Source organism: Stegostoma tigrinum, chromosome 17 (assembly GCF_030684315.1).
Source record: "Stegostoma tigrinum isolate sSteTig4 chromosome 17, sSteTig4.hap1, whole genome shotgun sequence".
NCBI classification, from domain to species: domain Eukaryota; kingdom Metazoa; phylum Chordata; class Chondrichthyes; order Orectolobiformes; family Stegostomatidae; genus Stegostoma; species Stegostoma tigrinum.
The window spans coordinates 7171200-7196454 of NC_081370.1; the positions used below are offsets into that span (position 1 = coordinate 7171200).

A 25255-nucleotide genomic window follows, 5' to 3' on the forward strand; every position below is an offset into this window, starting at 1 on the left:
AAGGTGTATTTTGGTGAGTATGATTATATCAGACAGTTGCTTGAGTAGTCTGGGAGAAAGCACTTGCAATTTTAGCATAAGTCCCCAGATATCAGCGAGGAGAACTTTGTGCAGACGTCTGGGCTTGTCTCTATGTCATGTCTTATATTTCAGTCTGAAAAGCAGTCTGGTTTTCTTCTTATTGGTTCTTCAGTGGTTTGAGAAATGAAATAGCTTTCTCAGTCTGTTCAGAGGGCAGTTCATCACATAGTCATAATCAGTCTGAAATCACATGTTGACTACACCAGATAAAGTCAGCAAAGTGAGGAATGACTGCCGACACAGTGGCGAAAGAATTCCAAAGCTGACTCCGTTAAAACAATTTTCAAACAGAACCGAGTGCAGATTATCATTAATATGATTTCATACAGCAACGGTCAATGAAAAATTAAAACTGTACTGTTGGAATCTCTGTGTGTTAGCACAGAAATCAATCATCTCCATTTTAAGAGAACAGTATCATGGATTTTTAAGATTGCAGCTGAAGGCTATCAACAGAGGAGATGAAATTTTATCACAGTTGGATATTTCACAGTGGCCATTACACTTATTAACATCTTAAAGCAGAGAACATAGAGCATCAAACAGTATAGTATAGTACCGGTCCTTCAGCCCATGATGTTGTGCTGACTGATTATCCTACTCTTAAGTTCAAACTAACCTGCATACCCTTCACCTTAATCCAAATTTGTTTTCATTTAAAATTTCCTATTGAGCCCCACAGTAGAATTTGAACCCATGCCCTTATATCGTTTGTCTGTGGATTAGTTAGTCCACACATAACCACTGTGGTGGACAGAGGCTAAGCAGGGAGACAAATCAAATGTGAAACAAGACACAGTGAGCGAAAGCAAGAGACCTTTAATAGACACCTCCCTACAGAGCTCTGATACATCAGACAACAAACCAACACACAGCAGTGCAGCTACTTTATGTTAGTCTGGTATTGCAGATTTTGCAGCCAAAATGATCCATACCTGCTTCTTCTCAGACTCCACCACATCATCACCAGAGTTATCCTGGTCATTGTCATCCTTGGTGGGTGGGGGGGGGGGGGGGGGGGGGGGGGTGAGAGAGAGAGAGCAAGAGAGAGCAAAAGAGAGAGAGAGAGAGAGAGAGAAAGAGAGAACATTTATGTAAACATATCATCCGAAGCCTGGAACCAGTATCAAGTGATGGACCACAGTCTACTTCCAAATTCAGACTCCTTTACGTGATCAGCACTAGTGCTTCAGGAGTGGATATGGTGAGTTTTGACATGTCAGTCAAATTTCTCTTCCGCTCACTAAGTTCAATAGCCCAGGCAATCTTTGCGCCCTTTGATATCTCAGCGAAGTGAGGAATGATTGCCCACACAGCGGTGAAAGAATTCCAAAAGTGACTCCATTAAAACAGTTTTCAAACAGAACCAAGTGCATTAAATCATTAGTGTGATTTTGTTCACAAACATTCAGTGAGAAGTTGAAACAGTACTGTTGGAATCTCTGTGTTAGCACAGAAATCAATTCTCTCCACTTTAAGAGATACTAATAGCATCATGGATTTTTAAGATTACATTGATCCACAGCTCAAAACCAGATTATTCAGCCCATGAGTTTTGTGCCAGCTTTCCTTTACCTTCAGAATATTTTATCTAATCCTAGCAGTACCTGTTTGTATAATACAAGAGTGGAATTTGAATAATGAGATGCCCACATGACAAAACAATAGTATGAATATACTGCTTTTTCCTGTATTCCTCAGAGTTATTCCAGCTACTCCTTCTCCTTGTGTAGATTTTACTCAACAATTGAAAAGCTGTACTCAAGAGTCCTGTAGTTGATTCTTTGAAATAAGCACAACATAACAATGAAACTGAAGAGATGTATTTAATCTATTCAGCTCACTAATTGCAACTGACACAACCTGGGTAATGTTAAGTACCATGTCAGATCATCAAATCCGTCTCTAACTAAATAAGCTCTCAGCAAAGGCATTAAAGTCCAAGGCCAGGACTGGAGGGGCAGGGACTTTTAGGTAAATACAGAAAGAATAAAAAATAATTTGTATTTATGTAGAACCTAAGCAAGTCCTGATGGCACTTCAAGCAAACTACTTTTGAAGTGGTCCATTTTTATGTAAACAAACATGACAATGATTAAAATGGTCTAAAAAGGAAACAAATGATTGACTAGAAGAGCTGATTCTGGCAGAACAGGAAGGTTACTCAGAGCACCACAACACAGCATTTGAACCTTTTACGTCCATATGACATGAAGGCAGAGCCTCACTTTAACTTCTTATCCCAAACACGATTATCAACCCACATTTGGCATTGCACTAAAATGGCTCGAACTTTCTTACTCAGAGATAACTGAGTATGGCATTTTGACCAAATAGGTATCAAAAGCTGGCTAAATATTAGCCGTGTTGCTGTGAAATCTGTAAGTTTAAGGTTCAAGAAACTTATTTTAGATCTTATGAATTTCAATAACGATCAAATAATGTGTGAATGATGCAATTAGCTAATCTTAAACTTCCTTTTTCCATTGGTATAGTCTTTTGAGTAATCATTCAGAAATGGCAGTTTTCTGCTCAGTACTTAGACTGTCATTGACAGTTTTCCAGCTGCTTGCTTTAATTTTTACTTTTGATTTGATCATTGTTAGCTCTTAAGTTCTCAGATTCACAAATGCTTTCATGAATAATGAACAAGATTTGACATCTCACATCACAGTACAAAAGCAGACGTACATAAGCACCCATCAGTGATTCACAATGATCCAATCAGCTTCCCAATCTAAGGATGTTCCTCAGAAAAGTGCATGGATGAACCAAGAAAGAAATCTGTAACAACCGAAACTACAGTCACCAGAGTTTTCTGCAAATGTACCATCAATTTTGAAGGCACTTGCCATTCTTTGGTCCTTCCCTTCTCACTGAGCATTCTTTCTGTGGAATCCCGCAAAATATTTATCCCCAGTTGGCAGACTCTTTGACTTACTGTTTCTTCATTCATGTTAATCCTGTTTTTTTTGCACTCTAGGTGACACCAGAGTTGATAACAATTAGTTTAAAGGGAAATATGCATAAAATTGATTATCAAAAATGCACCAACATGTCTAAAGTAAAAAGAGCACTGGAAATCTCATCAGATGTGGAGAGAGAAACAAAGAAACATTTCAAGTCCAATGTGATCCTCCTTCAAAACTGAACAGAGGCAGAAATCTGATTCTAGAACATAGAACATAGAACAGTACAGCACAGAACAGGCCCTTCAGCCCACGATGTTGTGCCGACCATTGATCCTCATGCATGCACCCTCAAATTTCTGTGACCATATGCATGTCCAGCAGTCACTTAAATGTCCCCAATGACCTTGCTTCCACAACTGCTGCTGGCAACGCATTCCATGCTCTCACAACTCTGTGTAAAGAACCTGCCTCTGACATCCCCTCTATACTTTCCTCCAACCAGCTTAAAACTATGACCCCTCGTGTTAGCCATTTCTGCCCTGGGAAATAGTCTCTGGCTATCAACTCTATCTATCCCTCTCATTATCTTGTATACCTCAATTAGGTCCCCTCTCCTCCTCCTTTTCTCCAATGAAAAAAGTCCGAGCTCAGTTAACCTCTCTTCATAAGATAAGCCCAGTTCTCTGTATTAATATTGAATGTACTCAGGGAAAATGTAACAACATCCCAGACACAAGACAAATCAATTCCAGATCCCATTCCTGTCCTTTTCCATAAAAACTTTGAACAGGAACTGATGTATAGCTGAGGATATGTACTCAGGATGGGCACTGAATGAGTATTTTAATTGCAGTGCATTAGCTTCAGTAATACTGAAAACAAAATATGCTGGAGATCACAGCAGGTCAAGTTTTTCAAAAACATAAAACCAAAGGCCAGGGTTAGAGGGCAGAAGAGATTAAATGTCAAACTTAGAATTGTTTTAGTAAAGAAACAAAACATTGATCCACAGTTTAGTGTTAATAGCCAAATAAAGGACTGCTGAGTATGAAAGTAGAAATACAAGAAAACACACAGACTGGCACTTGGCAAATTAAAAAAAAATCAAATCAAAATAGAGGACAGAGTATACAAGCCTGAATTTGGTGAGTTTAAGTTAAGTTCAAAAATTTGCAAAATGCCCAACTGGAAGATGTGGTGTTGTCTTTGTGCTTACATTGGCCTTCACTGGAGCACTGCAACAGACTGTGAAAAGAAACGCGACCATGGGAACAAAATGGAACTAAAATGGCAAGCAACCTGAAAATTAGGAAGACACTTCTGGATTGAATGGAGGTGCTCTACAGAGCAGCAGTCACCGAATTGGCATTTGGTCTTCCCATCATAGTGAAGACTGACTATGAGCAGAAAATATTGTAAAGGCTAAAAGCTAAAGTTGCCACTGTGTTACCAGACCATTGGGTTGTTCTCCCATTAGAGAGAAATGATCATGCCTCAAGCGAGGGGTAAGGTTGAGAAGGAGAGTCCTTCAAGGTAACCCTGGCCAGGGCAGGAATTGAATCCAAGTTGTTAGCATCACCCTGCATTGCAAACTAGTCATGTAGCCAACTGAGCTAACTGGCCATCAGGAGAATACAATACAGCAAATTGAAAGCATGTGTTGACAGCTTGGGCATTGAGGAGATAGAAAGTAAAAGGTATGTTTGATTTCAGTGTGAGGAATTGCAATGATCTATTTTAGTCTATTAACAGTATTTCTTTTGGACAGTGTACCTGAACAAGCTTAGGATTCTCAGAATACTTACATCTTGTGATATGGAATGCACACCTGTTGATCTTCTTTTCCCTCTTGGCCGTCTCCGGTCCCTGGTACCAGATTTTTTGAATGACGAGTCATCTGATTCCTTCTCCTCCTCTTTAGCTTTCTCCAATTCTGTGGGAGAGATCCAAACTATTCAGGAACAGCCCAGCAACATCACATGGATGTCAGTGTCAGGGCTCAATCTCCAGCTACCAACAGCTTTCAGAGACAACGCACATTAACTGGAGACAAGCAGCAAGCACCGATGGAATTCATTCCCAGAGGTAAACTGCGCCTGTTGTGACAATAATCAGGATCCAGAGGAAAAAGCAGACCCTAGTTAGTACATGCCACCCAGAAATAATTCAGCACACAATGACTGGCAGAACCCCGAGACACAATTCAGCAGTCATAAGCAGCTCCTAGTGTTATAACAAAGCACCTTGGAGGTGAAGGCCAATCCAGACTAGACTAAATTCAGTAACGACAGCCATTACCCAAAGCTAAAGGCTTCAGCTCTGATACAGATGCACAGGGACATACTCTGATACTCCAACCGAAAGGTCAGCTTTCATATTTAAACCTTAACGATGAGTATCATATTCGCTATTCATTGAGAAATACAGATGTAATCTGTTAAAATCTAATGTAACACCATAGCCCTTTAATCAAAGAAAACTAGATACCTTTTCACAGTTAGTTTTACTTAATTATAGCTAATATGGGAGATTTGGAGATAATTCTATGTGCACTCTGGATAGGCAAAAAGTATTTCTCCTATCTCAAGCCGAATGTTCACAGATCTCAGGGAGCTGTAAGAAATCTTAAATTTATTTTTGTACATAGATCACATTACTGGCTTTTAGTACTGCAAGACTTTTGCAAGAGTTTAAACCCTTTAGTGAATTGTCTCTCTATTGCTGTGTCAATGACAATTTGATGAAACGGTTTGGTGTTCTGAGTTTTGAAGAGACTGGGAGGCACAGTGGCCCAGTGGTTAGTACTGCTGCCACACAGCACCACGGGCTGTCGGGCAACTGTCTGTGTGGCATGTTCTCCCTACGTCTGCGTAGGTTTCCCTCGGGTGTTCCAGTCTCCTCCCAAAGTTCAAAGTTGTGTAGGTTAGGTGGCTCACCGATGTTAAATTACCCCTAGTGTTACATGCGTAGTTAGGGATGTGTAGGCTAAGTGCATTAGTCACATGTAATGCAGGGTTACAGGAATAGGGTAGGGGGATGGGACGGGATGGGATGTTCTTTGAAGGGTCCGTGTGGACTTGTTGGGCCAAATGGCCTGTTTCCACAGGGATTCTATAGATCAAGCACAAAAATAAACACACTCGAGAGGTTTGGAGATACCTTTGTTGTCTAGTGGCTCCACAGCATTGTGGCAGGTGTAGGTGGGAACACTGGAACGATTGGAATCTGTAGAGGTGAGGCCCAATAGATCTGCTTTCTGTAGGTTGGCTAATCTTGACCGCCAGTTCTTCTCCTGCATTGTAAAGGAACACAGTTGGTGATTAATCACTAGCATTTTGAGACATGTCAATAGAAGAGGAAACTGAGCAACCACAGAGCCAAAGCAAATACATGTATCACAATAAAGGAACAGTGACAGACAAGAGTGAGTGCATAAGAGAGGTGAGGATGAAGCGCTTGTGACAAAGATGGATTTAATCAGTCTCTTATAGACAGGAAAGAGTTGTTAATGAGAAAACTTGAGTGAGATAAATTTGAGTGAGAGTTCAATTCTTAAGTTTATTCTGAACCCTTCTGAAAAAGCAGAAGGATGGGTTTGATCCCTAAGAGTTAATGGCTGAGCTGCACCTGAAACCCAGCTGCCACAAGTCACCTAACTTCAGAGATAGCAAGAACTGCTGATACCGGAGCCAGAGATAACTCAGTGTGAAGCTGGAGAAACACACCAGGACAGGCAGCAGAAGAGGAGCAGGAAAGCTGACATTTTGGGTTGGGACACTTCTTCAGAAAGGTCCCCACCAAACTTCATGCCTTTACCTCAAAAAAACCAAGATGGGTGTGAGGCAACAGTAGACTGAATTACATAAAGTGGTTTCAAAAATAAAGATCCATAGGGATGTCTAACAGAAAAAGAACAAAATAGGAAGAGAGTTAACAATTAAATTGCTATAGATAAAAAGATAAACATCTTGTAGAAAATTAATTTTCCATAGCAAATCCAGAGTTTATAAACAAAATCATTATAAAATGAGTAATGAAGCATGTATTAACTTGTATTAATTTAAAGCACTGATAGTGAAATATCCCTAGGTGCTACAGTAGGGAATTATGAAACAATATTTCACACTGAGCCACATAATGAGATAGGCAAGCGACTTAAGGAGAAAGAGAAGTTGAGAGATTAAAAGGGGATAATTCTCAAGTTTACGGTTGAGGCAGCTGAAAACATGGTCACCAACAATTTAATTTGAGGATGCTCAAAATGCTAAAATCAGGAGCTCAGATACCTCACAGTGCTTTGGGGCCAGAGAAAAATATCAGTAACAGGAAGGAAAGGCCACAGAGGGATTTGAGTGCAAGGTTAAGAATCTGATACTCGAGACATTGGCAGACAGGAGCTTATGTAGGTCAGCAAGTGCAGGGATGGAAGGATATGAAGTGACAGCAGCTGAGACAGTCATGGAATACTGACCTTTATAGGTAACAAATGTGGTTAGCACAATGTACAGCCATATGGTCTCACCTCATCTTGACTGGTCCTGCTATATCTATATTTGGATGCTGCATCTTTAGCTTCTGCCTCCTTTTCTTCTTTTTCTCTTTCTTTGTCTTTATCTTTCTCATGGTCTGCAGTTTTCTTTTCCCGCCTTGATCCAATTGTTTTCTCGGCCTCTTGCAGGTCTGTCAGTGTCACACCCTGTACCAGAGAACTCAGGAATAAAGAGGAACTACTTGGTAGTACACAGCAAGATATGTGTAAGGAAGGAGTTGGATGCAGTGATGAAACGCTACGGTGCTGGTGAAGTGTGATTGAACACATCTGCATCTATGATATGGCTTAAAAGAACAATTGAAAACATTTAGGGGCACCATAATCCCATTAGTTTTGTGTAAAACACTGATTCTGTAACTAACATGTTTTCAGGGGGAAAAAGTAAGCTTTGGTTTAACAATACAAATACAATAACAATACAAAGTAGGATGTTTAACACAACTAAAAGGGACGTGGAACTGTGAACCCTGGAGATCTGAAACAAAAGCAGAAATTGCTGGCAAAACTCAGCAGAGTTAACATTTCAAGTCTGGTGCCTCTTGATCGGAGCACTGTTCAGCGTCCCCCACCAGATGCTGCCAGACCTGCTGAGTTTCGCCAGCAATTTCTGCTTTTGTTTCAGATCTCCAGGGTTCACAGTTCTACGTCCCTTTTAGTTGTGTTAAACATCCTACTTTTCAGCAACCAAATGACATTTTAGAAATTGCTGGACCTGTCACTGAATATTGGCGTAACAGGAATTTGCGAGTAAGGCAGTGGAAGCTTTAGAAATGCTGGAAATGAAGCTGAACTGTCTCATGCTCACCTGTGTTGATCTGCGAGACTGGCGGGCATGTCGCGAGCGTGCCTTTCTTTGCGCTTCAGCTTCCTCATCACGGACTGGAGTGAGGTAGGATCTGGAAACAGTGAAACAAGACATAGCAGTAATCACTCCAAAGCCAACACTGCAATGTTCACAAGGAGAAAACCCCCAGGGAAAAAAGCCACAGCCTTGGAATGAACACAGAAGGCCAAGAAGCATCTCAGGAGCACAAAATCTAATGTTTCAGGCCTAGATGAAGGGTCTAGGCCTGAAATGTCAGCTTTTGTGCTCCTGAGATGCTGCTTGGCCTGCTGTGTTCATCCAGCTTCACACTTTGTTATCTTGGATTCTCCAGCATCTGCAGTTCCCATTATCTCTGATCACAGCGTTGGAATGATTTTACAAGACTTGAAACATTAAACCTGCCTCACTCTTGTGCACAGATCCAATCAGATCTACTGAGTTTTTCCAACATTGTGTTTTCTAACTTGTGCAATACGTGTCTTTATTCAGGTAATGTCTCTCTATCTATTTTCCTTCTCATCCACATCTCACCCACACTCACATGTCCAAATCATACGTTGCAAAAAATGAGATCAAAAAGTTATAAATGTGTTACTTGTACTGCAATGAAAGCTATCTGGACAGAATTGTGCGCACCTTTTATAGGACACATTTGGCTTTTGATTGAATGGAAAAGCTGGCTAATTCCATGAAGGACTGCCCCTCAGATTGTGAGGCTAAGGAGCTCCGCTGTGTGTTTCTCAGATTATGTTTTTTAGGAACTGGTAGTGCTAGTCACTCACAAAGTTCAGTGACAGTTGTCACTTTTCAACATTCTTTTCTTATTCATCACTCGGTCTGAAAGCTGCTAGGGAGAGGTAAAGGGCACAAAGACCTATTGCAATGGGCTGCGCTCCAATTAAAAATGATGCACTATTTCTTGGTACAGGCTAGGAATTCCAAACAGAAACTTGACTGCATTTAAATCAAATCCACAATTATTTACTTGGGATCCTACTCGGTCAACAGCAAACGCTGCAAGTGGCAAGAACTGCCTTTCAAATTGGAGCATATGGAACAGGGTTCCAGTAACCTCAATGTCTTAGATTATTGGCTAACAAGAGTGTTATTGGCCAACATTCCACAACACAGTGGTGTGCTACTGTAGGTCTGTAAGGCTCAAAACCTCACATCAACGTGCGCTCTTGCAGGCTGTAACTGGGAAGTACATCATTGTTTCTTCACTATCACTGGATTAAAATTTTGGAACTTCCTCCCTAACTGCACTGTGGGCATACCTACACCAAATGGACTGCTGCAGTTCAGGAAGGCAGCTCCCCACTCTATTCTCAAGGGCAATGAGAAATGGGCATGAAATGCTGTACCAGCCAGCAAAGTCCACATCCCCCACAGGAATAAAAATAACATGATAACTGATACCTGCGTCTCTCACGGGTCTCTGTGCCAGAGCCATTGCTTTGTGTGGTTGGATTACTTTCTTTCTCTGTTCCGTTTCCAGCTTGGTTTTGAGTCAGGGAGCTGAGGGTACGAAGGAACAAAGTAAGGCATCTGAATGGGTCTTCTCCTGCACCATGTATGGAGCACAATGCCAGCTCTTTGAACAAATTTTCATGGCACACCAGTATGATCTGCTCAATATCACATCTTGGACAAACTTGACAAAGTATTTCCATCTCATTTTGAATTGAAGTATTAACTGTAAGTAAAGGTCCAAGTTACAAATCTGGTTTTGCCAGCTAATTTTGCCTTCTGCTGACTGAAATTGCTGGCTCAGTCTCAAATTGTGTCGAACCTTTATATACTGACCATAACTTATGGCTTTTGTTTGAACCTTCCATCACATTATGACTTCTGTATTTTCAAATCCTCAACTAAATTATCTTGCAAGTTCCTTTTTGTTTTAGAGAAACAGTACAGGCAAAATTTGACAACAATGTTTCCAGCCTCAAAATCTCAGAGCACCAGGTATTTTCTTCAACCTAAATTCTAATTTGATATACCATTGCTTCCTACCTGTGTAACTTCTCTAAAATAATCACAAAATATACATTAGAAAGTCCTGCTCATATAATTTATTATCCTGGCTCCTATAATTTATTATCATGGCTTGTATTTCCCTACTTCTTTAATTGATCCCAAGTCTATTGCATGGATTACCCCACCAGGAGGTCCACTGCATGTTTGATCACTTGATGCCCAAAGCTCTTGCTAGTACTCATTCTGAATTTCCCCATTGTCAGTTTAGTCTAACAGCTCCTTTGTCACCCTATCATCCTTTGGTTTGAGATAGTATTTTAAATTTATCATTTCCGCTCACTTTGTTCAAATACTTCACCGAGGTTCCCTCTTACAAGCAGTGAAACCACATAGCCCATGTCTTCTATTCATAATGCCAATGTAATGATTAGAAGTGAACATTGTGTCCCAGGTGAAATCTGACACTATTTGTACAGCCAAGATACACAGTATATACTCTGTTCATTTACTGTTGCAACTGCAACCTTATACACTAAACTGATGGTTTCTTAATCTAGTATCTTTACATTTTCCTATTCCTTATGCTGTGCTGTTTCTCAATTTAATGATAATTTATTGTTTCAGTCCTTTGCTTCCTTAATATTAATTTGACATTTGTTCACATTGCCCTCCAACTGCTAGCTCCTGTTCCTAATACATAAAAAGATTTCTGAATCTAGCTATCATTGGCTGTTAATTACGCTGTGTCCTCACGAGATTCCACATTCCAGCCCCAACATTGCAAGTTAGCACCCCAGAAACACAAATGCCACAAAGTTTGATTATGGATTCTTCCCATTAAGACTGTGCCATAACTGGACAAAGAAAATATAAACACAACATCAGGATAGATGGAATAGAACTTGCATTTATAAAGTGTTTTTAACTTAATAAAATGCTCCAAGGTGTTTCATAAGTCTTACAAGACCAGTTTGACACTGTGCCACTTCAGGTGAAAGGAGGAAAAATGGCCAAAACCTGTAGTTAAGAGGTAGGGTTCAAAGAACGTCCTTAAAGGAATGGAGAGAGAGAGAGAGAGAGAGAGAGAGAGATGGGGGAGGAGAGACATCTAGGGAGAGAATTTCACAGTTTAGCCTGTGGGGTAACAAGAGGGGATGCAGAAAAGGCTAAAAATCAAGGAAGGCAGATATTGGAGGATTATGGATTTGGTGGAAATTACAGCGATAGTGAAAGGTGAGGTCACGGAGTGATTTGAAAACAAGGATGAGAATTTTGAAACAAACGTTGCTTGACCAGGAGTCAATGTAGTTTAGCGAACACATGAGTAACGGACGGAAGGGACTTAGATAATAAAATGTGAGGCTGGATGAACACAGCAGGCCAAGCAGCATCTCAGGAGCACAAAAGCTGACGTTTCGGGCCTAGACCCTTCATCAGAGAGGGGGATGGGGAGAGGGAACTGGAATAAATAGGGAGAGAGGGGGAGGCGGACTGAAGATGGAGAGTAAAGAAGATAGGTGGAGAGAGTATAGGTGGGGAGGTAGGGAGGGGATAGGTCAGTCCAGGGAAGACGGACAGGTCAAGGAGGTGGGATGAGGTTAGTAGGTAGATGGGGGTGCGGCTTGGGGTGGGAGGAAGGGATGGGTGAGAGGAAGAACCGGTTAGGGAGGCAGAGACAGGTTGGACTGGTTTTGGGATGCAGTGGGTGGGTGGGGGGGGAAGAGCTGGGCTGGTTGTGTGGTGCAGTGGGGGGAGGGGACGAACTGGGCTGGTTTAGGGATGCAGTAGGGAAAGGGGAGATTTTGAAACTGGTGAAGTCCACATTGATACCATATGGCTGCAGGGTTCCCAGGCGGAATATGAGTTGCTGTTCCTGCAACCTTCGGGTGGCATCATTGTGGCAGTGCAGGAGGCCCATGATGGGCATGTCATCAAGAGAATGGGAGGTGCAGTTGTTTGTTGCGAACTGAGCGGAGGTATTCTGCAAAGCGGTCCCCAAGCCTCCGCTTGGTTTCCCCGATGTAGAGGAAGCCGCACCGGGTACAGTGGATGCAGTATACCACATTGGCAGATGTGCAGGTGAACCTCTGCTTAATGTGGAATGTCATCTTGGGGCCTGGGATAGGGGTGAGGGAGGAGGTGTGGGGGCAAGTGTAGCATTTCCTGCGGTTGCAGGGGAAGGTGCCGGGTGTGGTGGAGTTGGAGGGCAGTGTGGAGCGAACAAGGGAGTCACGGAGAGAGTGGTCTCTCCGGAAAGCAGACAGGGGTGGGGATGGAAAAATGTCTTGGGTGGTGGGGTTGGATTGTAAATGGCGGAAGTGTCGGAGGATGATGCGTTGTATCTGGTGGTTGGTAGGGTGGTGTGTGAGAACGAGGGGGATCCTCTTAGGGCGGTTGTGGCGGGGGCGGGGTGTGAGGGATGTGTTGCGGGAAATACGGGAGACGCGGTCAAGGGCGTTCTCAATCACTGTGGGGGGAAAAGTTGCGGTCCTTAAAGAACTTGGACATCTGGCATGTGAGGGAGTGGAATGTCTTATCGTGGGAGCAGATGCGGCGGAGGCGAAGGAATTGGGAATAGGGGATGGAATTTTTGCAGGAGGGTGGGTGGGAGGAGGTGTATTCTAGGTAGCTGTGGGAGTCGGTGGACCTTCAGTTCACCTGGGCCATCTCCAGCACATCCCTCACCTTCCTGGACCTCTCAGTCTCCATCTCAGGCAACCAGCTTGTAACTGATGTCCATTTCTAGCCCACCGACTCCCACAGCTACCTAGAATACACCTCCTCCCACCCACCCTCCTGCAAAAATTCCATCCCCTATTCCCAATGCCTCCGCCTCCGCCGCATCTGCTCCCACGATAAGACATTCCACTCCCGCACATCCCAGATGTCCAAATTCTTTAAGGTCCGCAACTTTCCCCCCACAGTGATCAAGAACGCCCTTGACCGCGTCTCCCATATATCCCGCAACACATCCCTCACACCCCGCCCCCGCCACAACCGCCCTAAGAGGATCCCCCTCGTTCTCACACACCACCCTACCAACCTCCGGATACAACGCATCATCCTCCGACACTTCCGCCATTTACAATCCGACCCCGCCACCCAAGACATTTTTCCATCCCCACCCCTGTCTGCTTTCCGGAGAGACCACTCTCTCCGTGACTCCCTTGTTCGCTCCACACTGCCCTCCAACCCCACCACACCCGGCACCTTCCCCTGCAACCGCAGGAAACGCTACACTTGCCCCCACAGCTCCTCCCTCACCCCTATCCCAGGCCCCAAGATGACATTCCACATTAAGCAGAGATTCACCTGCACATCTGCCAATGTGGTATACTGCATCCACTGTACCCGGTGCGGCTTCCTCTACATTGGGGAAACCAAGCGGAGGCTTGGGGACCGCTTTGCAGAACACCTCCGCTCAGTTCGCAACAAACAACTGCACCTCCCAGTCGCAAACCATTTCCACTCCCCCTCCCATTCTCTAGATGACATGTCCATCATGGGCCTCCTGCACTGCCACAATGATGCCACCCGAAGGTTGCAGGAACAGCAACTCATATTCCGCCTGGGAACCCTGCAGCCATATGGTATCAATGTGGACTTCACCAGTTTCAAAATCTCCCCTTCCCCTACTGCATCCCTAAACCAGCCCAGTTCGTCCCCTCCTCCCACTGCACCACACAACCAGCCCAGCTCTTCCCCCCCACCCACTGCATCCCAAAACCAGTCCAACCTGTCTCTGCCTCCCTAACCGGTTCTTCCTCTCACCCATCACTTCCTCCCACCCCAAGCCGCACCCCCATCTACCTACTAACCTCATCCCACCTCCTTGACCTGTCCGTCTTCCCTGGACTGACCTATCCCCTCCCTACCTCCCCACCTATACTCTATCCACCTATCTTCTTTACTCTCCATCTTCGGTCCGCCTCCCCCTCTCTCCCTATTTATTCCAGTTCCCTCTCCCCATACCCCTCTCTGAAGAAGGGTCTAGGCCTGAAACATCAGCTTTTGTGCTCCTGAGATGCTGCTTGGCCTGCTGTGTTCATCCAGCCTCACATTTTATTATCTTGGACTTCTCCAGCATCTGCAGTTCCCATTATCTCGGATGGAAGGGACTTGATGTGAATAAGAACACTGACAGTGGATTTTTGAATAACCGTAAGTTTCTGGAAGGTTCAGAGTCAGAGAGCCGGGTAGCAGTGCCTTAGAATAGTTGTCTGTGGAGATAACAAGGACATGGGTTAAAGGTTTCAGGAGCAGATGGGGGAGTTAAAGAACAAGCATAAACAGGAGAAGGAGTAGCGGTAGTAGGAACTGCCGATGCTGGAGAATCTGAGATAACACGATGTAGAGCTAGATGAACACAGCAGGCCATGCAGCAGAGGAGCAGGAAAGCTGATGTTTCGGGTCAAGACCCTTCTTCAGAAACGTCAGCTTTCCTGCTCCTCTGATGCTACTTGGCCTGCTGTGTTCATCCAGCTCTGCACCGTGTTATCTTAGGAGAAGGAGTCGGTCATTTAGGTCCCTCACTCCTACTCCATTATGCAATAAAATTCTGGCTGATCTTATCCTTGGCCTAAATTGCACTTTCCTGCCTGTTCCTCATAATCCTTGACTCACAGAAGTTTAAAAAACATCTATCAAAGCCTTAAATATAGAAAATGACTCAACTTTCACTGCTCTCTGGAATAGAAAATTCCGGATGTTCATAATCCTCAATCAACCTCCTCATCTCCAAACAAAACTTTTCACTGAACCTAGGTACAAGATCCCTTAAAATGATGCCTCTTAGTTTTTGACTTCCCCCACAAGGCTCTCAGCATCCACGCCATCTAGCGGCCTCAGATTCTTACATGTTACAATAAAATCATCTTTCATTTTTCTAAACATTCTAAAGGAAGACACAGATTTGTTCAAAATCACTGACGCTACCTTGTGTCTGTTGTTAGATTCATCATGTCATGTTTGTTTGAGCAGCTGTCTTTTTAAGATGCTTACAGAAATTGTTCTCGTCTATTCTTGAACACTTCAAGTCATAGAGATGTACAGCATGGAAACAGACCCTTCAGTGCAATTAGTTCTTGCTGACCAGATATCCTAGATAAATCTAGTACCATTTGCCAGTATTTGGCCCATATCCCTCTGAACCCTCCTATTTATATACCCACCCAGATGCCTCAAATGCTTTAACTGAACCAGCCTCCACCACTTCCCCTAGCACTTCATTCCATACATACGCTACCCTCTGTGTGAAAATGCTGTCCCTTAGTCCCTTTTAAATTTTTCCCCTATCACCTTAAACCTCTGCCCTCTAGTTTTGGACTCCCCTACTCTGGGGAAACAACACTGGTTATCCACTCTATCCATGCTCCTCATGATTTTATAAACCACTAAGTTCACCTTCCAGCCTCGGATGCTCCAGGGAAAATAGTCCCAGCCTATTCAGCCTCTAACAATAACTCAAACCATCCAACCCTGGCAACATCCTTGTAAATCTTTTTTTCTCTCTATTTACTCTCCAACACTGTCTTTTCTTCCTGAAGGAATTGATTGCTGGTTTTAACTATACTGTACACCTTTCCTTTCAACTTCATCAGATACTTTACCCTTTTGATAATCTCAACGGAATATCTAGGCTAAGAATTTTGAAATATCCTTACATGTTTGTCACTGCTTATTGACTATCTCAATCTATTTTTCAAGAATACGTTAACCAATTCTGTACTCATAAATAGAAATAAAGGTAATTACAATGCGCTTTAAACCTAAGTTTCTAACTCAAAGTGGTATTCTAACACTTTAATCAACCTTTCCCAGAGGATCTTTCTCAATGGAGATCTTAATTAATCATGTCTCATCATGTAATGAAACATGGAACAGCTTATTCATGTTGGTTCCACTGCATATTATTCCAGGTAACTGTCGCAAATATACTCCACGAGCTTATCTTTTAGGTTAAAAAAAGTTAACTTTACCATGTTGATTTTTCCAATCTGTGCAAATGTCAGGCATCTATAATTTTTTCGTTCCTTTTTTAAAATATTTTTTCTTGATTTATTATGGAGCTACTTGAATGTCGATACTGATCTGTGGACTTTGTTCATTATTTCTTATCTACAACTCAACTAATACTACATGTTGATCTCCCAAAGCAAATTAATTTATCACTGGTCTCATCCTTAAGTATTAAAGCGACCCCACTTTTTGTTCCTTTGTGTATTTCTTTGTGAAATGTCAAATACTCTTGAATATTCAGTTCCCAGCCTTGGTCACCTTGCAATCACGTCCCTTATTTCTATTTGTTCCATCATCTTGTTATTATGAATGCTGTGTCCTTCAGTTTTTCCCTTTGAACCATTTTTTTTCCCCACTCTGACCTTAGCTGCTGGTACACTTTCATGTATGTATACTCTGACCACTGCTAAGACACTCTGATTATCATTATCCATGTTGTTACATTGCAATATTGCCTTGTCCTTCCTTCGTAACTTTTACAACTTTCCCACAGTTGAATTCCTGATGCCTTGATTTAATTCAAAACTCACTCTAAAGTTGTATATATTCAATTTGAAAGACACTGATTCAAATAAAGCCTGTTCCAACAGAACAACTCTCCTTTCACCAGAACAGGTGCCAGTGTCCAATAATTTGAAACCTATTTCTTCAGCACTAATCTTTGAGTCACACATTCCTAAGATACCCCAATGCAATTTACTCCTGGCTCAAGAAGCAATCCAGAGATTTTGTACGTGTGGACCCACTTTCTGAATTTACTCCTTAGTTGCTCATACTTCCCTCAGCAGAACCCCATTCTTACTTCATCCCTACATCTTTCACAACTATGCGATTCACAACAACTGGATCCTTAACTCCTTCTACTGAAGTTTCTCCCCAGCCTTGAGAAAATGTCCAATGTTGTGGTCAGTTCGATCAACCTTCCTGTAGTCCCCTTGCATTCAACCACTCAAATGGAAAAAAACTTGAACCTGTTGGATAATTGAAAGAAGTGGAGCTCCTCCAGTGCTATCTTCTGGATCCTCATACCTGCCTCACCTTTGCTCACACATTCTCGACGCGGACTGTGAACTGTATCTGAAGTATCAATTTAAGAGGTGTAACTACTCCCTGGAACAAAGCTTTCTGGTATCTCTCCACTTGCACTGTAATGTCTGAGCTCACTATCCAGTTCATCAACTCGGAGATGAGATTTCTCAAACTGAAAACGTGGTTATTGTAGATAACATGAGGTATGGGTAACTTTGCTGCAGTGGAAATAGGAGGAGGTCGTAGTGATGGCCCAGACATGTGATCAGAAGTTCACCTCAGAGAGCAAGACTGCAGACAATCTGGTACAGACTCAGTCCTTTGTTAGGCAAAGAGGTTGGAGCTGGAGATCAGGGAATGAAAAGTGTGCAAAGTGTGGAGAAAAAAAAAAATGACTAGGGTTTTCCCAATCAGGGAGAGCTTCTCAAAGCAATACCAACTTCAAAAAAGGCTTTTTTTTTGTGGAAGGAGAGGGCGAGAGAGATGGAGAAAAGATTGGTGTAAATTTTCAATGCTCGTGGTATACCAGTGTTAACTCAGAAAGAATAATCGAGCACGGGACAGGAGTGGGGAAGCTTTGCAGGACCAACTGCAGACATTCTTTTCGGGTCACATGAAGCATGGCTACCAGACAGCAAAGGGGACGGGTTGATGTTAACATAGCACTGAGTCAATCTTACCGGCTTATGAAACTGGTGGCTGTAGATGCTGCTGAGGTGCCTGTGGTCAGGGTCCGGCTACTGGCAGGATTGGTGGAAAAACCTGAGCTTGAAATCGTGGTGACAGAACCAGGGGCTGAACTGCTGACAAGACTTTCCTGCCTCCTCCCAAAGGATGAGCTGCGCGAGACGTAAATGATGGGAAGAGAATTCTCTTAGAAAGAGAAACATCAGAGAGGGAGCACACATCAGATAATCAATAATGAACTATCAGTGAAACTCACTGGGAAAGTACAAAATGGCTGACTGGTGCCGTGGATTAGACACTACACTTTCATCTCTGGGGCCTGAGCTCAAATCCAAACGAGACTGGCAGGAGCCTGGTAGGAAACAATGTACCAGTTACTTGTCCCACTCAAATTTCTTAGTCAAGTTCAATCTTGGATAACAATCTCCTCAACTTGTGAGTTCACCACGTGGATGGAGATCTCTCTCTCTCACTCTCTCTCATTTGTCTCTTATCCTGCTCATATTGTTATCTCACGATAGCAAAGGGTTTTGCTTGTGTTTTTCTTAAAAAAAACCCTCCAGGCCATGACTGAAAAGCTTTCAAATTACAGCATGTGTCACAAAACAACATATAAACATTCCTGCAATCCCAATGGCTTCCATTGTACAATTACACAGATTAAACTATTTAACTGTTACCTCTTATCAAGTTTAAAATGACCCACCAAGTTCTGAACTAAGGCCTAAAATAAAAGAAAAAGTTCTGCAGATGTTGGAGCACATGAAACTTCGTTTCTCTCTCCATTACGGCTGCTGAACTTTTGCAGAACTTATTTCTCAGCTAAGGTCTGAGTTTAAGGCTATGAATGCTGCTGTTCCCTGACTTCAGCGAATGTTTAGTGTGTACCATCCAACAAGATATGATTTTGTCTAACCATTTTGTCTAACCAAGATTCGTAAGAATAGTGATAATCCTGCCATGAAGGGGAGTTCCTCATCTCCCAATTACTGATTGATTTTAGTACACAGCACCAAAGAAATGATTTGACCAGAGATTTAAATTAATGCTAATCCCAGCAGCATGTCCAGTTAGCAATGTAATAGTTCATTTCCTTATACAGTATAAAATGTTGACAGAAACCAAAGTGACAAGTACCTTTTAAATATGACGATGTTGGTAGAAGCAGAGTCAGAGTTAGTAACTTTATGGTTTGAGGCCGCACTTGACTGTGTTCTGGAACGAGCTGTGAAGTCTTGTGCGCTATAACTGCGGCCTATCATTCTCAGGAAGAAGTGACTAGTGAAGCGGCACAAGAGTGTAGAAACATGCAAGAAGAGAACAGCGTAGTAAGTACATGAACTCACAAGCTGTATGCATGGAGTTAAGCAGATCACAAGAACAGAAGCACAGACCTATGATACATGGGCTGACAGGCAAAGTATACACAGGTTAGTCAGCATGCACACAAACTGAGCATTGAAGCACTAAAACCAGCAAGTTCTCACATTCAGACTCCCAGGAAAGTCTTGCCATACATGCAAACAACAGTCTGCTCAATACAAAAAAAGTAGCATATATACAGAAACTTTACAAGACAGACTGTTTTGGAATGGACTGGCATAAACAGCAAGTGCATTGGCTAACACAAAACAATGTTAAATTGTACTAAAGAGAAAAACACCAACAATGCAGAGTAAAGAGATGATCACTGGAAAAAATAACTGGTATATTGCAATTAAGTACCCTATCATACATTGTATAATAGACTCAAAGCTGAAGAGCAAGTGAGCTTTGAGATAGGACATTTGGTGGTAACAAGACACTAACACCACGTGAATTGCTCAAGATCGTTCCAGGACAGCCTGTATTCAGCCAGAGTGAAGAACAGGTAAGCAGGCAATGTGGGACAGGCACCTATCAGAACACTGTTCTTTGAAGAACATGCAACATCAGACCTGATCTTTGGATAAACAAGCACCTGATGTTTTTGGCCAAAATGCATCTCAGCTAAAACAACAAACCTCCAATTTCAAAGACTTGTTACCAAGGCATTAAAACATTCACAACAGGAAGATGTATTGTGGATATTCAGAAGTCACATGACACCAAGATATAGTCGCACAGGTTTACTGCACAAGCTAATTAAGGTACAGATATGATAACAATTTATCCAGATAGTGGTGTCAAAACAAGACAATAAAGAAGGTTGGTGAGTAGCACAACATGAACCCAAGATCATGGTTGAGGCCGTCTTCGTGGGGTATGGAACTTGGCTATCAGTCTCTGCTTGGCGATTCTACATTGTTGTATATCTCAAAGGCTGCCTTGGAGGATAGATTCTTATGATCTCTTCACTTTAATTAGTTTATACAGTTTTGGATGACTTATTACTTTGGTTAGACCCTTGGCATGTGACTCTTGTACCTGTCGTGTTATTCCAGTCACTTCGTTTATCTCCAGCACCACCTTATTTTTAATATTTTGTAAATATCCCTCCACCTTATTTAATCAGATTATAGGCCATCCCTTTGTTAGATATTCAGCTGTTGACACTTTGCTCACATCATCTGACACTTTTGATCACCCGCAGAGGCTTATTATTCAACACTTCATTCACATCGTTTGTATGATCTTTTAAGCTCTCTGCCCATAAATTCAGTGTTGTGTGTGCTTCTCCCTCACTTCACCTGAAGAAGGGGCTACGCTCCAAAAGCTTGTAATTTCAAATAAACCTGTTGGACTATAACCGGGTCTTGTGTGACTTCTGACTTTGTCCACCCGAGTCCAACACTGGTACCTCCACATCGTGGATATTCACATCATAGCCACAATCCATTATCACAATGACTGCTTTGTTTTCCTCATGATAGTGTCACTGTTGTGGTTACATAAAAGAAACTCAACTAAAAAATAAACACAAAATAGACTACAAAGTGTGGAGCTGGATGAACACAGCAGGCCAAGCAGCATCGTCGGAACACAAAAGCTCCTAAGATGCTGCTTGGCCTGCTGTGTTCATCCAGCTCCACACTTTGTTATTTCAGATTCTCCAGCATCTGCAGTCCCCATTATCTCTGAACACAAAATAGACTAATGGGGTATTGTTAAGAACAATATACAATTTTAAAGTTTAATTCATGTTTTGCATTTTATGCATTAAGATATAGTTTTTATTTCATTTATAGAGTTGCTCTTGCGATCTTGATGCTGACATGTCTGACATCCTATTTGTTTTGCGTGCAATTTTTAAATTTTCAAATCTTGAAGTGAAGAGATTGTGGTTAGTTGTTGAATGGGGAAAAAAGGTAGGAACAAAGAAATAACTGTGCTCTTGTCCAGAGACAGAGGTTGAGTAACACAGACAAATCCAGGAGGGAGTGGGTCAAACGTGTGCGCGAGTAGGTGGAGAAAGAAATATTAAACTCTCTAATAAGGTTGTTAGAAACTAAGTTTAAGTAACTCTTGTGTTTGGGGTGAGTTACAATAGTAGCAAGTTTAGTTTATAATTTATTTTAGGCATCTCAGGGAGAGCCATCAGCTGGAAGAAGAAAGTACCTAATGAATGCATAGAAATTTACTGGAAGGAAACCAGGTACAGTTGTGCCAAGCTGAACAAGAAATATTAGTGTGTAGATGGTGGTAAATCTTTGTTGGAACTTTGGGATGTAGAAGCATATTGCTTGAATAAAAGGGATGGTGAGAGTTTGAATCCTTTTCTCATGTTTACAATGAAACATTTTCAACCCTTTTGACTTGTACAATATAATGCATGTTTTTTTTTGTTTAATAAACATTTTATTCCATGTATTACGAGGACACATCAGATTCTTATAATCGTATTCAGTGACTGACCATCATGGTTAATGAGAGAAAAGAAAAATCAAAATTATGGTTTACCAAGCCAGGTTTCAATCTGGGATCTGACTTGTTCAGTGTTAACATCAGCTAAGGTCATAACAGTATCAGGCACGAGGTGCTGACATTGAAAATGAGTAAGACAGCATAATTAAATATACAGTCAATATGACAGAGTAAGAGCAGGGGATGAGGCCAGAGGGTCTGAATAAACTTCAAAATACAATACTGGAGTGAAGAGAAATTGCGCACTACTGTTCAAAGAAAAGTGCAAGTTCCCATTCCTCCCTCCTACAACAGCACTAAAGACCAAATAGATTATACAGTCATTCATTTGCTTGATATTTGAGAGACTCTTGCATGCAAATTGAACTAATGCAATGACATAACATCAGAGAGTAAAACTCAAAAATAAATCATTATTTGGAAGGTGCCTTGGGGTAGCCTGAGGGTATGCAAAATATTACATAAATGCAAGCTTCTTTATTTCATTCTGACAAACGCAAGAGTGGCATGAACCTGAATGAATGGCAATTGATAGCCAGTTCAATACAGAAACATTGGCAGTATGTCAAAACTCAGTGATGGAGAATGCTGCTAATCTGCTACACTTCCAGCATTACTGGGAAAACTAAGATGCAAGCAAGATTCTGGAAATAACACAGGAGGAAAAACAATAGTATTTTTCTCAGAATCTCTCACAAATGTAGAGAAGCCAGAGATAGACAAAGAGCATTGTAAACTTAACTTGCATAGATTCTATGTGGTTTCCAGTGGTACCATTTAAAAACTGCCTAATTTCATTTTGGGTAATGAGAAAATTTTTGCAATGACCTTTAAAAATAATCGACTACTGCTAGTCCTTTGGGACTGATCCACGATTGCGAGCCTACACAGAGTCATTGCATGCATGGGAGAAACTATTACATAGGTAAACAAAAGTTACAACTGTACAATGATGCTGAGCGTGACTATTGAAACATGGCTAAAGAGATATCATCTCATTCTACAAGCATAAAAGGTTGTTGACAGAGTTTAAAATTGGTGAAAAAACAACATTCAGTTCATGCCTCTCTCTGGGTGATCAGGCATCCGCTGAATAACATTACAACTCTGTCCCATTAGCAAACTGTGGGAACTCTGGCATAAAGTATATAACCTTCAAAGTAATACAACATGGAGCAAGCAATTATTTAAAGGAATAATGTTGAATTAGCTGGGAGAAGAGGCTGACAGGTCTGGGAGTGGTAGTATCATTGAACATATTCAGTGTTCAGTTCTGATCACCAAATCACAAGGGAAACATCCAAATCCTGGAGAAAAGGCGACTTATTAGGATACTGAGTTACAAGCAAAAATTTTTAAAAATTTCGATCATTTTTGGAAAACAGGAAGGAAGATGTTCAAGTTTCTAATTTGACTGGAAAACATCAATATTAAGCATTATATCCAGTTTGATCACAGAACAAGAATACACAGGGACTAACCAAGGAAAGGTAAAATAAGGATTTTTGCCAAGAGGTACATTTTGTAGAAATTTACAGTAAAGTTCTCATTATCCAGGTCCCAATCATCCAGAATTCTCATGCAACCAACATCTAAGATTCAAAAGGCAAATTCCAGGTACTATAGAAGCAATTGGAAGGGAATAACAGATCAAATGCTTTACTAAAGTTAGTTCCTTATCGACAAAGACAGAATCACTAATGGTGGTCAGATCTACTGATGCTTATGAATGGTCCTGGCCACTTCTTTTTATGGCACATTCATCACATGGCAGTGAGAGTCGACTTCCCCCAGCTGCTACTGATATTTCTCAGTGGTTAGCACTGCTGCCTCACAGCACCAGGAATCCAAGTTTGAATCTACCCTTGGATGAAAGTGTGTGTGGAGTTTGCACATTTTCCCCACGTCTGCGTGGGTTTCTACCAGGTATTCCGGTTTCCTCCCACAGTCCAAGCATGTGCAGGTTAGGATGGACTGGCCATGCTAAATTGCCCAATATCCAGGGATGTGCAGGGTAGGTGGGTTAGCCTTGAGGAAATGCATGGACACAGGGAATGCATAGGGGCATGGGTTTGGGCGGAATGCTCTTCGGAGATTTGGTGTGAACTCATTGGACCAAATGGCCTGTTGCCGCACTGTGGAGGAGTTATACGATATGATTCAATAATATCAAGCAGACTCCGGAGATCCTCAAACAGCGAAGATAATTCTGAAGGAGCCCCATGTTTCACTTTAGATCATTTGTCAATATTTCTCCTGGTCTGCTGCATCCTGCACAGTCTTGCCATTATAATAGAACTACCCTCACGACCAGACATACATGGGAGCAGCTAAGGAGAAGGACACAACTAATGCATCCCCTTTCCCATTATTTTCTATCAATGATTGGCTTGCTCGTTGGGTAAGTCATTAAATGCAACCCTAATCACTATTTCAATATCAGCTCCACACCTTACCTTCCATCTGTTGCTGATCATCACAACATCCTCTTGGGCCACAATAATGAAACAGAAGTCAACACACACACACGCATTATGAAACAATGTCGACATACGCATCATCAATATTTCCTATCAAAGTCAAGTGATCCTCTGTTTGCTTGCCCTTAGTTCCTGGCTTCAGAGTCTTGGCCTGGCCTTCGACTGCTTTGCAGTGCTATACCAGTGGACTTAACATGGAAAGCTGCTGACTTTCAACAAAAGGCTGCAGACAGACATGCTTGCACACCTCTAGCTCCAAAAGGCTCAACTGAGAGGATTGGCATGATTGGTAGCAAACTGAGCTGCCTAACTAACTGGCAATAGTAAAGGCACTTGACAAACGAGCATGGAAGGAGGACTAGTGCCGTTGTTCTGGGACAGGGCAGCAAAATAAGTAGTCAAATGGAGCAACTGCCAGTATTCCCAAGTATGAGGACAGCAGATTGAGCCTGCAGGGCAGCAAGCAGTATTTGCATTGCAATTAGCCAAACCTGCATGACTTCTCTCAGATTTGACTTCAGCACTCAGATGCTGTGTCTTCTGCTTGTGCTGTTATGAAACATGAGCAGTTAGTCCATATGTGTTCTCTGGGAATTGGCTGGCATGACCCTCAATACGATGTTTCCCAGTTCTCAGCAAAACCATATGCAGATGGATGGCAGATACCTCCATGTTAATTTACGAGACCAGCAAGTTTTCCAGCATTCAGGCAATGCACCAAGACTTGTGTGTGAATATCTATCAGCCTTTTCCCAACCCTGTGTCACTGCATTTGCAACCACATCAGAAGCCTTGGCAGCAGAGCTTATATGTGACTTTGCAAGAAAGGTAGATGTGAGAGTGGGTGTAG

At 42.1% G+C, this 25255-nt stretch overlaps 1 protein-coding gene across 7 annotated transcripts in view; it reads right to left on the minus strand.

The window, feature by feature from the left end:
* Positions 1-25255, minus strand: part of LOC125459460 (protein phosphatase 1 regulatory subunit 12A-like) — a 219353-nt gene that overhangs the window by 20934 nt on the left and 173164 nt on the right. For 5 of the 7 annotated variants that reach the window (XM_059651908.1, XM_059651909.1, XM_059651907.1 and 2 more), the window contains 8 exons: positions 19220-19360; positions 18076-18234; positions 9791-9889; positions 8351-8441; positions 7516-7689; positions 6153-6285; positions 4799-4926; positions 1017-1073 (listed from right to left, as the gene is read on the minus strand). In XM_059651908.1, the coding sequence (XP_059507891.1) occupies positions 1017-1073; positions 4799-4926; positions 6153-6285; positions 7516-7689; positions 8351-8441; positions 9791-9889; positions 18076-18234; positions 19220-19360 (982 nt within the window). The remainder of the gene's footprint in view (positions 1-1016; positions 1074-4798; positions 4927-6152; positions 6286-7515; positions 7690-8350; positions 8442-9790; positions 9890-18075; positions 18235-19219; positions 19361-25255) is intronic. The other 2 variants (XM_059651911.1, XM_059651913.1) reach the window with 2 other exon arrangements.